This window comes from Gopherus flavomarginatus, chromosome 3 (genome assembly GCF_025201925.1).
Source record: "Gopherus flavomarginatus isolate rGopFla2 chromosome 3, rGopFla2.mat.asm, whole genome shotgun sequence".
NCBI classification, from domain to species: domain Eukaryota; kingdom Metazoa; phylum Chordata; order Testudines; family Testudinidae; genus Gopherus; species Gopherus flavomarginatus.
The window spans coordinates 42,333,744-42,351,201 of NC_066619.1; the positions used below are offsets into that span (position 1 = coordinate 42,333,744).

At 41.4% G+C, this 17,458-nt stretch overlaps 1 protein-coding gene across 1 annotated transcript in view; it reads right to left on the reverse strand.

Annotated features, from left to right (window-relative positions):
* Window positions 1-17,458, reverse strand: part of ADAMTS6 (ADAM metallopeptidase with thrombospondin type 1 motif 6) — a 324,965-nt gene that overhangs the window by 176,553 nt on the left and 130,954 nt on the right. Inside the window, exons 8-9 of the mRNA XM_050947192.1 lie at window positions 13,078-13,121; window positions 2,463-2,568 (exon numbers count right to left, since the gene is read on the reverse strand). Of these exons, the coding sequence (XP_050803149.1) occupies window positions 2,463-2,568; window positions 13,078-13,121 (150 nt within the window). The remainder of the gene's footprint in view (window positions 1-2,462; window positions 2,569-13,077; window positions 13,122-17,458) is intronic.

Here is a 17,458-nt window from a genome sequence, read left to right on the forward strand (position 1 = left end):
CTCACACCACCATAGAAATGAATGATTTACCATTTAAATTTACACTTCTGTAAATAACTTCTCTAAAACCTATATCCACATGATTTAACAGCACTACAATACATAATGTATGTATGTAGATGTATCACCTGAAGATCTTTTCCTATGTAAACAGAGTACACTAAGTTCACAGTAGGGTTGTATAAAATTATAAAAGACGTTAATGAGCAAGAATTCCAGGGCTTTCAGTGAATCATAGAAGTTATTCCCTCATGAGTGGAAATATATTTTCCTTTACTCTATCACTTATGTAAATAATTACAGAAAGAGAAGGAAAGATATAAAGAGAGAATGAACTACATGTGTTTTAAATTAGTTTTTCTTACTTTTGATTCAGTTTTGAACAATTGTTTTTTGGATTTGTAAAAAATGATCTATCTCAGTGTAAATGCCTGTAAAAATCAGCCTTTTTTTCACAGATAAAATAAATGAGGTAATACTTGCCTAACAATTATCTTGCATGATAGGTGGGCTGGAATAAGTATGTACTTCCAATTGCTGATTCTGTTCAGTAGATTGATAGTTTCCATTTTAGTCTGTATGGGAACTTTTAGCTGTTGCATCAGTTAATGACTGGAAAAACATGTCATCCATAACTCAGCATTGGTCAACCCATGTAAACAAGGAAGGAGACCTGATGAATCATAATAGGAGGTGCCTAGTCATTTTATATTCATCAGAGGTTACTGGTGATGCTTGTTTTTGAATGCAGACCTGAAACATTCCAAGATCAGTCTTTAATCAAATGTTATTGTTGTCCCAAAACATCATGTTCTTTCAAAATGATATATGGGTGTTTTGAAAGTGCAAGTGATGTTATGACTATTGTGCATACTTCATGGTTAGTTCATTACTACAGCTGTACCAACAGTAAAAATAAAAATATTGTTTTAATCATAAAAACAGAAGAATGGCCACACTGGGTCAGACCATCTAGCCCAATATCCTGTCTTTCAGTAATGGCCAGTGCCAGACGCTTCAGAGGGAATGAACAGAACACGATAATTATTGAGTGATCCAATCACTGTCATCTAGTCTCAGCTTCTGGCAGTCAGAGAGTTAGGGACACCTGATCATGGGGTTGCATCCCTGACCATTTTGGGTAATAACCGTAGATGGACCTAGCGTCCATGAACTTATCTGATTACTTTTTGAATCCAGTTATACTTTTGGCCTTCACATCCCTAGGCAGAGTTGCACAGGTTGACTCTGTATTGTGTGAAGAAGTACTTCCTTATGTTTGTTTTAAATATGATGCCTATTAATTTCATTGGGGACCCCTGGATGTTGGATTATATGAAGGGGTAAATAACACTTCCTTATTCACTTTTTCCACATAATTCATGATTTTATAAACCTCTGTCATATCCCCAGTCACTCATCTCTTTTCCAGACTGAACAGTCCGCATCTTCTAAACCTCTCCTCATATGGAAGCTGTTCAATACCTCTAATCATTTTTGTTGCCTTCCCTGCACCGTTTTCAATTCTAATATATCTTTTTTGAGATGGGGTGACCAGAATTGCACACAGTATTCAAGGTGTGGTGTACCATGGATTTATATAGTGGCATTATGATATTTTCTGTCTTATTATCAATCCCTTTCTGAATGGCTCCAAAAATTGATAGCTTTTTTGACTGCCACAGCACATTGAGTGGATGTTTTCAGACAGCTATCAACAAAGACTCCAAAATCTCTTTCTTGAGTGGCAACAGCTAATTTAGACTCTATCATTTTATATAAATAGTTGGGATTATGTTTTCCAATGTGCATTACTTTGCGTTTATCAACATTGAATTTCATCTGCCATTTTGTTACCCGGATACCCAGTTTAGTGATTTTGTAACTCTTCACAGTCAGCTTTAGGCTCAACTATTTTGAGTAATTTTGTGTCAGTTACCAAATTTGCCATCTCACTGTTCACCTCTTTTTCCAGATCATTTATGAATATGTTGAACAGCACTGGTCCCAGTACAGATCAAATTGGAGTTAATTATGATTTAAAAAAACGAAAACAATACGAGAAATAATAATCTTTACCTTTTAACTGCTTTTGATCCACTAAGAGAGGTAGACAAAGGAAAGAGGGAAAAAAGACAATACCAATACCAAAACCAAATCTTAAAAATATATATATGAAACAAGGTAGGCAATTTATGAGCCCAGCATCAGAATCATATTAAATTGGGATCTGAAGTAGAAGGGTAAGCAATACAGACTTAATTCTAAAGTAGAAGTTCTTGATAAAATACACCAAATAAAATGTATCACCACTCATCATGGATAATGTTATCTACAGCAACCACAGGCACTAGAAAAGAGATGGTACAGCCAAAACATAAGAGATTGTGATAGTAATGATTACATTGTTATTTCAAAGGTGGTATAATCAAATTTATTATATATATTTTAAACTCACTCACTTGTGACCAATCTCATGTGCAATGGTAAAAGCTGAACCTAGGCCAATGTCTTCATTAATGCTGCAGCTCCTTTCAGGCTCACACATTCCAGACACAGAGGCCAAGCCTGAATAAACAGAAGGAGACACAAAGGGTCATGCCAAGGTGTTCAAGTTTTAAAAGCCCTAGTTATAAATGGCTGGATTCTTTTTAATAACCTCCACACACAGAAGGAGCAGTTGGCAAAAGGTTAACTTTCTAGTCATTTTCAAAATCACTGGGGGGAATTTCTCTTTGCCGGCTAGACATTAATATTTTTTGAACTACAGTCAGTGCTGGAAAATGTCTAGACTAGGGGTTAGATTTATAAATTTTACTTCTGGTAACTTGGGACCACCTAGTAACTTGAGCCAGGAGAGAGAATTCAAGAAAGCATTTTTATTTTAACATTCTTGAGGCAGAAAGTAAAATGTATCCACATTATTTTTCTAAAGAGATCTGTTTAAGCTTAGTGGGTTCCTAAAAACATACAAGAAACTTTTTTAGCTACAAAAAGCCCCAGGGGTACTTTTTTTTTGTATAAAAATAAAACTGAATGCATCAAAAAGGAAAGGAGACGTTAATAAAAAACATTCACTTAAACATGGAAGGCTTTTCCATTTATCATTGTATTATAAGTGCTTTTAAAAGATTCCTTAACAGGAAGAAAGCTACTGGCACTTACAGAATATAGCTCTGCGGTGCCATGCACACTCTTCAGCATTAGAACATCACATAGAATATATACTGTGGCAGAACTACTTTGCTGTCACTGCTGATGGAATCTAACCAGCAGCCTTACCTAAGATATTCTTTCCTGTGGTCTTTTATCTGGAAGAAGCATTAACAGCCTCTCCAAGGGAATCACCTGCCCTGCGAAATACAGTACTCCAAAACAGTGACTGGAAAAATAATTACTTTGCCATGGAAGGCAAGTTGTTACCTTTTATGAGAAAATGGTGATAAATCATGCCCTTCTGCCTAAAATAAGTAGGAATGAGATGACTAGTAACCACTGGAAAGAGAGGATGAGGTGACTGGGGAGAAAAGATTAGTGATGAGAGAATTAAGAAAAACATATAACAAATTTTTGCAGTCTACTATCTGTTGCCAGTCTAATAATAATGTTTCACCTGCCTAAAATTCTCTGTTGTTCTAATTGGAAGAGGTATTCTTTACTTCCTGCATTTGAGTGTAGTGTACCAAGCACTTTTATGACTGTCATGTTCCTCCACTGAGGTCACCACAGTTCAAGGGTGTGTAAAGAGATCCCTATATGTTCAGTGTATAGAACTTGGTCCAGCAACCCTTACTCACAGGAATAATGGCCTGAGCCTCAGGCTAATGATTTGTAATTCGGTACAGTGCTTTTACATTTGCAACAAACAGTGCAGGCCAAATCCAGAACCCAGACCTGGCCCAAGAAGCTGAGCCAGGTGCTCAGCAGATGTGTAAGAGAGGGAGGAGAGATCCTCCACTGAAGCCACATAGCAGCTGCACAGCCACTTTAGGTATGTCTACACTGCAATAAAACACCCACAGCTTGCCCATGTCAGCTGACCCAGGTTCACTGGGCTGTAAATTGCAGTGTAGACATTTGGGCACAGGCTGGAGCCTGAGTTCTGGATCCCTCCCCTCTCACAGAGTCTCAGAGCTTGGGCTCCTACCCAAGCCCGAACATCTGCATTGCAATTTTTCAGCCCCACAGCCTGAGCCCTTTGAACCCAAGTCAGCTAACATGGGCCAGACACAGCCATAGGTGGTTTATTGCAGTACAGAGATAACTTTGATGCAAGCTGCTTTTTCTACATAGCTCCTTGCATAGCTCTTTATGCCAGAGATTGGAAGGGAAGAACTAGAAGATCTGTCTAACAGAAGATCTGTCTAGTGGAAGATCTTCTAGCCCCATTTCTCCCCAGGGCACCCAGGGTTCCTCCTACTCGTTGTGTTGCTGTCTATGGGGACTTCATATATATGCTCCCATTAAGCATGTGCTTCACTCTAACTTCTTGCGGTCAATGGCACTTCAGCATTTCTTAAGTGTTTTGTTGACTCAGAGCCATAGAGGATATTGTCCCTACTCCCACTCCAGTTCCCACAATGCAAAGAAATGGCCATAGTTCTGTTGTCAAGATTCCCATTGCAGAAAAGGAGGAGGGGGGTTGTAATTGACTCTTTATGAACAAAAGCATCTATTTAAAATTTGTTCACTTTCTATTTAGTAAAGTATGCAGCCAAGTCTGGCCTCCACTGTGCTGGTTTCAAGTGGAGCAGAATTTGGCTCTATGCTGAAGTCTTATAAAATGAGGATTAGTGCACTAATAGTCAAATACATTAAATATGAGTATAATGTAAGAAAAATGTTTTTCACTAAATGTTTCCTTTGATATTTTCCCCTTTTGAAAACTTGCAGTGGCATTTCTGTGACTGTCATAAACAGATAGCTAAGGGTTAATGTCTCTTACACCTGGAAAGAAGTAATCTGAAACACCTGACCAGAGGACCAATCAGGAAACAAGACTTTTTCAAATCTGAGTGGAGGGTTTTTTGTGTGTGAGTCCTTTGTTCTTGGGTCTTCTGCCTGCACTCTCTCGGCTATGAGAAGTGATTTCTGTTTCCTGCTTTCTAATCTTCTGTTTCCAAGTTGTAAGTACAATATAGTAAGGCAGTAAGGTTTCTATTGTTTTTCTTTTTGTATTTACATGTCTATAGTTGCTGGAGTGCTTTGAATTGTATTCTTTTTGAATAAGGCTGTTTATTCAATATTCTTTTAAGCAAATGACCCTGTATTTGTCACCTTGATACAGAGAGACCATTTTTATGTATTTTTCTTTCTTTTAAGACCTGTTGGAGTTTTTCTTTAGTGGGGAACTCCAGGGAATTGAGTCTGCAGCTCACCAGGGAATTGGTGGGAGGAAGAAGTCAGGGGGAAATCTGTGTGTGTTAGATTTACTAGCCTGACTTTGCATTCCCTCTGGGTGAGGGGGAAAGAGAGATTAACTCTCGGTACTTCTGTTTTCCAAGGCTGGGAACGGGGAGGGTGGAATCCCTCTGTTTAGATTCACGGAGCTTGCTTCTGTGTCTCTCTCCAGGAACACCTGGAGGGGGGAAGGGAAAAGGTTTATTTCCCTTTGTTGTGAGACTCAAGGGATTTGGGTCTTGGGGTCCCCCAGGGAAGGTTTTTGGGGGGACCAGAGTGCCCCAAAACACTCTAATTTTTTGGGTGGTGGCAGCTTTACCAGGTCCAAGCTGGTAATTAAGCTTGGAGGTTTTCATGCTAACCCCCATATTTTGGACGCTAAGGTCCAAATCTGGGACTAGGTTATGATATGGTGGCAGCGTTGGGAAAAAGATAGAATCCAGAAGCCAGTAGGAATATTATATTTTTCTTTTCTCTTCTAGGGGCTTTTTAGCAGAGAGAAACAGTTTGGTTTTAAAAGGGAACCAGAGAGAATTTTTTTTTCTGCTCTCTCTGGCAGTTTTTGGCTTGCATATTAAGCAAGGAACCATTAAGAGACTATTAAGGGTCTTATGTCACACAATAACACTCCCATTAGGAGGCAGATACCAGCACTATACTCATGCAAATAAGGTGGTTTTTCTGGTTTACTTTACATTGAAAAGATTAGCTAGAGAAAAAAAAAGGGAAAAAGGCACTGTTGCTAGGCAGACCCCAGGAGGCAACAGAGCCTGCAGTTCAGAAGATAAACACCGGAGGGCACCCCAACACAAGAAAACAGGAACCATGCCTAACAAGACAAAAATGGAGGCCGAAGAACAAATCAAATACGCCGAGCACAGGCGAGAGATGGAAAAAAACAAACAGGAACTAGAAATAAAACAAAAAGAAATGGAGATGAAAGAAAGAGAAGAACAGGTCAAACAGGCAGCCCATAAAAGAGAACAAGAAGCCAAAAATGCAGCCCACCACAGAAAACTAGAAGAAGAAGAGGTGGCCCACCGCCGAGACATGGAAAAACAACAAAAAGAAATGGAAAAACAACAAAAAGAAAATAAAGAGAAGGAAAAACAGAGAAAACATGAACTGGACTTAGCGCAAGCTGGGCTGCATGCGCCAGCCAATCCTAACAACCCTTCGCCAATTATGGTTCCACATCACAGAAAATTTCCCACCTACAAGGCAGGTGATGACACTGAGACCTTCTTGGAAAATTTTGAAAGAGCCTGTCTTGGGTACAGCATCCCTGAAGACCAGTACATGGTAGAATTGAGGCCACAGCTCAGTGGACCTTTAGCAGAGGTGGCAGCTGAAATGCCTAAGGAGAACATGAACAACTATAAACTTTTCCAAACCAAGGCCAGATACAGAATGGGGATAACCCCGGATCATGCCCGTCGGCGTTTCAGAACCCAAAAGTGGAAACCAGATGTGTCATTTCCCAAACACGCCTACTACGTTGGGAAAAATTATGAGGCCTGGATATCAGGACACAATGTTAAATCCTTGGAAGAACTGCACCTCCTCATACAAATGGAGCAGTTCTTGGATAGTGTTCCTGAGGACATAACACGGTACATACAAGATGGAAAACCCAAAAATCTTGCTGAGGCGGGGGAGATTGAAGCCAGATGGATGGAAGTGGCAGAAAGCAAGAAAGCTACTGTCAAGGGGAACGAATACCCCAGAGGGCACACCGACCATAAACCCTACAACCGAGGGCAGCCAAAAACCCCACCTACAACCCAAGTAAAGCCACAGACACAGTATTCTTCCACCTCACCAGTCTCCAGTAACTCACCTCGACCCAGTGACCCATCAGATGGAAGATGCTTTAAGTGTAATGAACTGGGACATATCAAGGCCAACTGTCCAAAGAACGCCATCCGAGTGCAGTTCATTACACCACCATCACACCAAAGATCCCCAGGCCCAGATGCCTCTCAAATACCCTTGGAGCGAAGGGAAAATTTGAGAGTGGGCGGAAAGAAGGTTACTGCGTGGAGAGACACGGGGGCACAAGTGTCAGCTATCCACCAATCCTTTGTAGACCCCAAATTCATCAACCAAAAGGCCAAAGTGACAATTTACCCCTTCATGTCACAAGCTGTAGACTTGCCTACAGCTGAACTGCCTGTCCAGTACAAAGGCTGGTCAGGAATGTGGACTTTTGCAGTCTATGACAATTATCCTATCCCCATGCTACTGGGGGAAGACTTGGCCAACCAGGTGAAGTGGGCCAAGAGAGTGGGAATGGTTACACGTAGCCAAACCAGGCAAGCTTCCAGACCCATTCCTGTTCCTGAGCCGTCCACAGACGCCCCGTCTGTGTTACCAGAGACCCAGACAGAGGTAGTGGATCCGGATTCCATGCCAACCACTGAAACAGCCACAGCACCTCCAGTCCCAGGCCCGGAACTGGAACAGCAACCAGCACCAGCAATTGCAACCACATCTCCAAACTCAACGCCAGAGGGCACCAGCGAGCCTGAACTGGCAGAAGCAACAGACAGCCATACCCAAAAGGCTCAGCCAGAGCCTGAAATACCCTCAGGTGCACCAGCGGAGAGCGGTTCACCAGCAACGGAAACAACCCCATCACCTACATCGCTTCCAGAGGGACCAAGCCCAAGTCCACAGTCTGAGGAAGAACTGGTGACCCCAGCCTCAAGGGAACAGTTCCAGACTGAGCAGGAAGCAGATGACAGCCTTCAGAAAGCGTGGGCGGCGGCACGAAGCACCCCACCGCCTCTCAGCTCTTCTAATCGATCCCGGTTTGTTATAGACCAAGGACTTTTATACAAGGAGATTCTTTCTGGTGGACACCAGGAAGAATGGCAGCCGCAAAAACAGTTGGGGGTTCCAACTAAGTACCGGGGGAAGCTCTTAAGCTTAGCCCATGATCATCCCAGTGGCCATGCTGGGGTGAACAGAACCAAGGACCGGTTGGGGAAGTCCTTCCACTGGGAGGGGATGGGCAAGGACTTTGCCAAGTATGTCCGGTCTTGTGAGGTATGCCAAAGAGTGGGAAAACCCCAAGACCAGGTCAAGGCCCCTCTCCAGCCACTCCCCATAATTGAGGTCCCATTTCAGCGAGTAGCTGTGGATATTCTGGGTCCTTTCCCAAAAAAGACACCCAGAGGAAAGCAGTACGTACTGACTTTCGTGGACTTTGCTACCAGATGGCCGGAAGCAGTAGCTCTAGGCAACACCAGGGCTAACACTGTGTGCCTGGCCCTAACAGACATTTTTGCCAGGGTCGGTTGGCCCTCCGACATCCTTACTGATTCAGGATCTAATTTCCTGGCAGGGACCATGCAAAAACTGTGGGAAACTCATAGGGTGAACCACTTGGTTGCCACCCCGTACCACCATCAAACCAATGGCCTGGTGGAAAGGTTTAATGGAACTTTGGGGGCCATGATACGTAAATTCATCAACGAATACTCCAATAATTGGGACCTAGTGTTGCAGCAGTTGCTGTTTGCCTACAGGGCTGTACCACATCCCAGTTTAGGGTTTTCACCATTTGAACTTGTGTATGGTCATGAGGTTAAGGGGCCATTACAGTTGGTGAAGCAGCAATGGGAGGGGTTTACGCCTTCTCCAGGAACTAACATTCTGGACTTTGTAAGCAACCTACAAAGCACCCTCCGACACTCTTTAGCCCTTGCTAAAGAAAACCTAAAGGATGCTCAGGAAGAGCAAAAGGCCTGGTATGACAGACATGCCAGAGAACGTTCCTTCAAGGTAGGAAACCAGGTTATGGTCTTGAAGGCGCAACAGGCCCATAAGATGGAAGCATCATGGGAAGGGCCATTCACGGTCCAAGAGCGCCTGGGAACTGGGAACTACCTCATAGCATTTCCCAATTCCTCACTAAAGCCCAGAGTGTACCATGTTAATTCTCTCAAGCCTTTCTATTCCAGAGACTTACAGGTTTGTCAGTTTACAGTCCAGGGAGATGATGCTGAGTGGCCTGACGGTGTCTACTACGACGGGAAAAAAGACGGTGGCGTGGAAGAGGTGAACCTCTCAACCACCCTGGAACGTCTGCAGCGGCGACAAATCAAGGAGCTGTGCACTAGCTTCGCCCCATTGTTCTCAGCCACCCCAGGACAGACTGAATGGGCATACCACTCCATTGACACAGGTAATGCTCACCCCATTAGAACCCCACCCTACCAGGTGTCTCCTCATGCCCAAGCTGCTATAGAACGGGAGATCCAGAACATGCTACAGATGCGTATAATCCGCTCATCTACCAGTGCATGGGCATCTCCAGTGGTTCTGGTACCCAAACCAGATGGGGAAATACGCTTTTGCGTGGACTACTGTAAGCTAAATGCGGTAACTCGTCCAGACAACTATCCAATGCCCCGCACCGATGAGCTATTGGAAAAGTTGGGACGGGCCCAGTTCATCTCTACAATAGACTTAACCAAGGGGTACTGGCAAGTACCGCTAGATGAACCTGCCAAGGAGAGGTCAGCATTCGTCACCCATGCGGGGGTGTATGAATTTAACGTCCTTCCTTTCGGCCTTCGAAATGCACTCGCCACCTTCCAGAGGCTGGTTGATGGTCTACTAGCAGGACTGAGAGAATATGCAGTTGCCTCCCTCGATGATGTGGCCATTTTTTCAGACTCCTGGCCCGAACACCTACTACACCTGGAAAAGGTCTTTGAGCGCATCAGGCAGGCCGGACTAACTGTTAAGGCCAAGAAGTGTCAAATAGGCCAAAACAGAGTGACTTACCTGGGGCACCAGGTGGGTCGAGGAACCATAAACCCCCTACAGGCCAAGGTGGATGCTATCCAAAAGTGGCCTGTCCCAAGGTCAAAGAAACAGGTCCAATCCTTCTTAGGCTTGGCCGGGTACTACAGGCGATTTGTAGCACACTACAGCCAAATCGCTGCCCCACTGACCGACCTGACCAAAAAGACCCAGCCAAATGCAGTTAAGTGGACTGATGAGTGTCAAAAGGCCTTTACCCAGCTTAAGGCGACGCTCATGTCTGACCCTGTGCTCAGGGCCCCGGACTTTGACAAGCCATTCCTAGTAACCACGGATGCATCTGAGCATGGTATAGGAGCAGTGCTCATGCAGGAAGCAACAGATCACAACTTCCATCCTGTCGTGTTTCTCAGCAAGAAACTATCTGAGAGGGAAAGTCACTGGTCAGTCAGTGAAAAGGAATGCTATGCCATTGTGTACGCCCTGGAAAAGCTGCGCCCATATGTTTGGGGACGGCGGTTCCAGCTACAAACTGACCATGCTGCACTAAAGTGGCTTCATACTGCCAAGGGGAACAACAAGAAACTTCTTCGTTGGAGTTTAGCTCTCCAAGATTTTGATTTTCAAATTCAGCACATCTCAGGAGCTTCTAACAAAGTAGCTAATGCACTCTCCCGTGAGAGTTTCCCAGAATCCAGTAGTTAAAAAGTGTTCTTAAAATGTAGAAGTCTGTTAGTTATATACTTAGTGGTATATGTAAAGGTGCATGTGTTGTATTAATCTGTTTATTTTAAAGTTCTAGAAGGAAATCGCCGCCAGTGAGCTTCCCCACTGTCTGCAATTTGGGGGGCGTGTCATAAACAGATAGCTAAGGGTTAATGTCTCTTACACCTGGAAAGAAGTAATCTGAAACACCTGACCAGAGGACCAATCAGGAAACAAGACCTTTTCAAATCTGGGTGGAGGGTTTTTTGTGTATGAGTCCTTTGTTCTTGGGTCTTCTGCCTGCACTCTCTCGGCTATGAGAAGTGATTTCTGTTTCCTGCTTTCTAATCTTCTGTTTCCAAGTTGTAAGTACAATATAGTAAGGCAGTAAGGTTTCTATTGTTTTTCTTTTTGTATTTACATGTCTATAGTTGCTGGAGTGCTTTGAATTGTATTCTTTTTGAATAAGGCTGTTTATTCAATATTCTTTTAAGCAATTGACCCTGTATTTGTCACCTTGATACAGAGAGACCATTTTTATGTATTTTTATTTCTTTTTATATAAAGCTTTCTTTTAAGACCTGTTGGAGTTTTTCTTTAGTGGGGAACTCCAGGGAATTGAATCTGCAGCTCACCAGGGAATTGGTGGGAGGAAGAAGTCAGGGGGAAATCTGTGTTTGTTAGATTTACTAGCCTAACTTTGCATTCCCTCTGGGTGAGGGGGAAAGAGAGATTAACTCTCGGTACTTCTGTTTTCCAAGGCTGGGAACGGGGAGGGTGGAATCCCTCTGTTTAGATTCACGGAGCTTGCTTCTGTGTCTCTCTCCAGGAACACCTGGAGGGGGGAAGGGAAAAGGTTTATTTCCCTTTGTTGTGAGACTCAAGGGATTTGGGTCTTGGGGTCCCCCAGGGAAGGTTTTTGGGGGGACCAGAGTGCCCCAAAACACTCTAATTTTTTGGGTGGTGGCAGCTTTACCAGGTCCAAGCTGGTAATTAAGCTTGGAGGTTTTCATGCTAACCCCCATATTTTGGACGCTAAGGTCCAAATCTGGGACTAGGTTATGATAGTGACATTAGTACGTCTTCGCAGTTTTGACATCTCTGTGCTGGCTTTAATTTAGAAATATGTAGTCGGAAGGCATTTAAGTTATACTAAAATACATTATGCATATGGATTATGTTTACAGTGGGCCAGATTCCAATATCCTTTACTCACATTGACTACAGCTTAACTGCACAAGTTGCCCTAGTGACTTCAGTAGGACCACTTGTATAGTAAGTTACTATTCAACATGAGTTAAAGTTATCAGAATATGATTCAGTGAAGACAGTAATGGAGGAAACAGAAAAAAAAATACCATGGTTGACTCTGATCAGTGGAAGACCTACAAAATAATCACACACAAAATCAATAAGCCGAACTAGTCTGCAACTCAGGATTGGAGTGCTGATAGTTAATTACAAGGAAGAAGCTAATGGAATGATTTAAGGTTGAAAAAGTGATTTGTTAGGTACATATTAGACTTAGTCCATGCATGAAAGTCTCTTTAATAATAATTTCTGTCTTTAAAACACTAGTAAACTGCAATATTTATGATATATAACACACACCTTTGTTGTGACAAATTTAGGGTTGGCAAGGACAATATCTCTCCACCCTGTCCATAATATTGACAAATGTGCTTTCCACTGTCAAGGCACCGAGGAGTTCCAATATTGTTTTAATTTACATCGTTGGATTATTTTCCACAATGTTTTATAGAAGAAGCAGTCTTGATGTTGCACCTCGACTCACAGAGCATGGCAACAATTTAAACCACAAAGTCTGTTTCCTGGGGCTGGGTCTTTTTTTCCCTTCCTCTCCCGTTTGTATTTTTGAAATATATAATGGAAATAGATTATATGGAAATAAGCAGTAAGTTTTCTGCTTTAATTACTGCTTGGTAAGTTTGAATCATCTAGTAGGTTTTATCAGCATTACAGATGCCAGAAAAGAAACGCCCAACAGCAATTCACATAATTTAATCTTCCAGTGATCTAACAAAACCTATACCCACATAAGTTCATTTTACTGTTTATATGTGTATATTTGAGAAGGCTTACTAGCAGAAGAGGTCAAAACTAAACAATGATCAATAATCAGAATAATGCAAACAAACAACAAAAACAAGCTGAAGTTCCACTTTGTAAACTTACCCAGTGTTCCACAGGGCTTGTTTTTATAAGTGCAGATATCGTATCTGTTGAGGAGAAAAACAATCAGACACAACTTGTAAGAGGGTCATATCTGTGAGATATTTTGCATATTTATCACATTTCTATATCGTAGGTCAAGTTGTCAGACCACAATCAGTGTAATTATGTGCAGCCAACTAGTGACGGCATTTTCTACACCCTGGTGTAAACCATAGGCTGCAGTACGCTCATGGTCTTTGGCCTCAGGCCAGTGGGACACCTGCCAGTAAGAAAAAAACAGTTAAAGTGGATCTTTGTAATCACCGGCTCCATAAAACAGTCTACCATGCTGTTATGAAGTTACAGCTGCATGCCTGCAGACTGCTACTCCTTCAAGAGGCTACTAGCAATGTTTATATTTCTAAATCTGCTGAAACATTTTCTTATTGTGGACATGGCATATTTTACAACATTGAACAGCTTTCATTTTAATTGCTGCTGTTCTCTCTGATTTTCATTAAGTGTAAGTGTTTACTATTAAACCAAAATTATCAAAACTCAGGCAAATAAGAATCAGGTTTCTCCTTTTGTTATCTTCCAATTATTATGTGTGCTTTAAAAGTAATGCATTGTAAATTATTAACATTCTTTAATTTTTATTATATTTTCTTACAAACAGCTAAATAAATTGTTAAAAGCTTCCCTCATTTTAGATATAATCTTCCCAATACTGAAGTTCAAACAATGAGTCTCTGTTCAGATGACATGGTGAAATAAACATATGAGTGTTTTGGAGCCTGTAAAGGAATTAAAACATGTTTCCTGCAGTACTGCTAATATCCAGTGTAAATAATGTGGCCAATGAACTATAACTGCATATTTTTAAATGTGTAACAGCCACAATCCTATAGTTATGATATGCCAGCACCATTATAGACCTATGTTTTCAGGGATTTATAATGATTTCCTTGCAGTATAATGTTTCAGAGCATGTATTTACAAGGTTTTTTGCACTATGAGAAAGTAAAACCAATAAAGAAGATGAGGAGACATGGATTCCTTTTTTCACTCTCATTTTTTAACTTACACCTTTTTTTTAATTTCAGACTACTAAAATATTTTAAAAAACTAATAGTACCTGTTTTAAACATGGATCAGTGACCATTTATGAGTAATGTATGAGACGTATAAACTCTTTAAGTGCCAGAATAAATTTTTGTCTGCAACCCAACTCCATGGACTAAATTTCTGAGTGCAAAATTAGGCCCTTAAACCTGTAAATGCCCCACACATGTAGACCCCTCTGTCCAGGTGTAACCCTATTGATTTCAGAAGGGCTCCACATGGGTGCAGGAATCTGCCTATGTGGAGCAGTGGGCAGGAACATGGCCTAATTGTGATCTCAGAAATGTGTGTATTCAGTTCCCACTCGAAGTGGCTCAAATTGTGTCATAATATGTGCATGCAGAGTTCTTACCAATTTCAAGAGAAGCCCTATATGGGCATCCAAGGCCACATTTTAACCTCGTTCCTCTTATGCAATTTGAGGGATGGGAACTCAGATCAGTATTCTGCTATTCAATGTGTGGGAACATAACTATCTAATAGGTCACACAAATATAAATAAGGAGATAGCAAGATTTTCACCACACACTTCATGTCATTTACATCTTTGAAGATGCAGGACTTATTATTTTGCATTCTGTACAGGGCCTGAACCTACTCCTATTGAAGCTATGGCAATACTTTTGTTTATCTCAAGAGCAGAAAGATTGGGCCCAGACATATTAAGTGAGAAAAAGTAACTTGTTTGAATACCATAAATATGTAGCTCTGAACCCAACAAAAGAAAGTACCTGGAGTAAATAGTAATTTTTTTACTATTGTGTTGTAGTATTTAATGCTACTGGGAACTGAACAGTTAGACCAGCACACCTTGAAACAAAAATATATTCTCAGGGGAAAATCCTGCCCCACTGAAGTAAATTGCAGCTTTATCACTGACTTCAGTGGGGCCAGCACTTACCCTTAGAGACTGATTCTACTCACAATTATACTGGTATGAATCTGCAGTAACTCCATTGCACTCAGTGAAGTTTCACCAGTGCAAAAATAGTGAGATCAGAGTAAAATCCCTACTTTCTCTCACATTTTTGAATAATCAACACCATTTATCAATCTGATTGTCCTGTGTACCTTCTATTATTCAGTTATGTAGAGTAGATTTACTAGGAAAAGTTTTATGAAAAAGAAATTTCAGTGACAAAACAAAATGAAATTTTGCGGAAAAATAATTTTCTACTTTCTGATCAGCTCTAACTATTTTGTAAGAAAACACCTCAAACAGTCAGACTATTCTAAATATGGCCTCACTAAACAGTCCAATGGTACAGGCTAGAATATTGTCCTAATGACATTCATAATTTCTCTTATGAATTACAAACCTTTGTTTTTCTGTTAAACAATGCCAAAGGATTTATTTGATCTACTATAGATCTTTTTCATTTTCTACCCTTTGTGCCACAAGGTTCTGGATGCTCTCTTATCATTTGGTTTGTTCTTAAACTCATTACCTAACATTTCTATGAGGTGAACCGCACAATTCATTCATCTGTTTGTGTACTTGGTCTATCCAAATCATTCTGAATTGTACTGGTCTTTTCTTCTTTTGACTCCACTTCTTCTAGCCTTGTTTTGCATTACAGTGGAATCCACTCAATCAGGAAGCTCCAGTGGACAGCTTTTCATCTTGATTAAGTGTAATTGTAATGTAACAGAAAAGGGATTTCAGTAGTACAGTTGTTACTGTCTGGGGAGATGCATGTTACTGGAGATGCCTATAATGTTGGGAAAAGGAATTATCTGCACTGGATTGGCACTGAGCCAGGTGTCTGCCCAGAAATGGTAGAAGAGACTTTTATGAGATTTGCAATATTGTGGGCCAACATGTGTAATGGATGTGTCTGAAAGGAACTGACTAGCAGATAGGAGTAAGCAGTGGTGATGCAGAGTATATGTTTTCTGCTTGTATCATAAACAAAAGAAAGAATGAAAGCTGCTGTTAGAAGTAAAAATGTACAAAAGCAACATTAGACAGAGACACACAAAGACCAAATGCCAGTGAATGTTACCAAATCACCTGAAAGCATCCCTATTAAGGGGATTACTTTACTCACTAAGCCACATGTATGAAATAGAGATGGCTGGTGATAGACAAGACTTGAAGGACATGTGTTTTAAGCAAAAAGCTGAAGAAGGAGAAAGTAGAAGCACAGCAAACTGTATATATTCCAGGACTAGAAGGGACCATTGTGATAATTTAGTCTAACCTCCTGTAGAATACAGTTCCATAGAAAAAAGAATGAGCAGTACTTGTGGCACCTTAGAGATTAACAATTTGAGCATAAGCTTTCATGGGCTAAAACCCACTTCATCGGATGCCTGCAGTGGAAGATACAGTAGGAAAATATATATATACACACAGAGAACATGAAAAAATGGGTGTTGCCATGCCAACTGTAATGAGGGTAATTAATTAAGGTGAGCTATTAGCAGCAGAAGGAAAAAAAAACTTTCGTAGTGCTAATCAGGATGGCCCATTTCCAACCATTGGCAAGAAAGTGTGAGTAACAGTGGCGGGGGGGGGGGGGGAGGGGAAATTAGCATGGGAAAACAGTTTTACTTTGTGTAATGACTCATCCACTCCCAGTCTTTATTCAAGCCTAATTTATGGTGTCTAGTTTGCAAATTAATTCCAATTCTGCAGTTTCTCGCTGGAGTCTTATTTTGAAGGGTTTTTTTGAGTATTGCGACTTTGAGATCTGTAATTGAGTGACCAGTGAGGTTGAAGTGTTCTCCGACTGGTTTTTGAATGTTATAATTCTTGACATCTGATTTGTGTTCATTTATTCTTTTGCATAGAGACTGTCCAGTTTGGCCAATGTACATGGCAGAGGGGCATTGCTGGCACATGACGGCATATTTTACATTGGTAGATGTGCAGGTGAACGAGCCTCTGATAGTGTGGCTGATGTGATTAGGTCCTATGATGGTGTCCCCTGAATAGATATGTGGACAGAGTTGGCAACGGGCTTTGTTGCAAGGATAGGTTCCTGGGTTAGTGTTTTTGTTGTGTGATGTGTGGTTGCTGGTGAGTATTTGCTTCAGGTTGGGGTGCTGTCTGTAAGTGAGGACTGGCCTGTCTCCCAAGATCTGTGAGAGTGAGGGATCATCCTTCAGGATAGGTTGTAGATCCTTGATGATGCACTGGAGAGGTTTTAGTTGGGGGATGAAATGACGGCTAGTGGCGTTCTGTTACTTTCTTTGTTAGGCCTGTCCTGTAGAAGGTGACATCTTCAGTTCCATAGAACTTTCCCAAAATAATTCCTATAACATATACTTT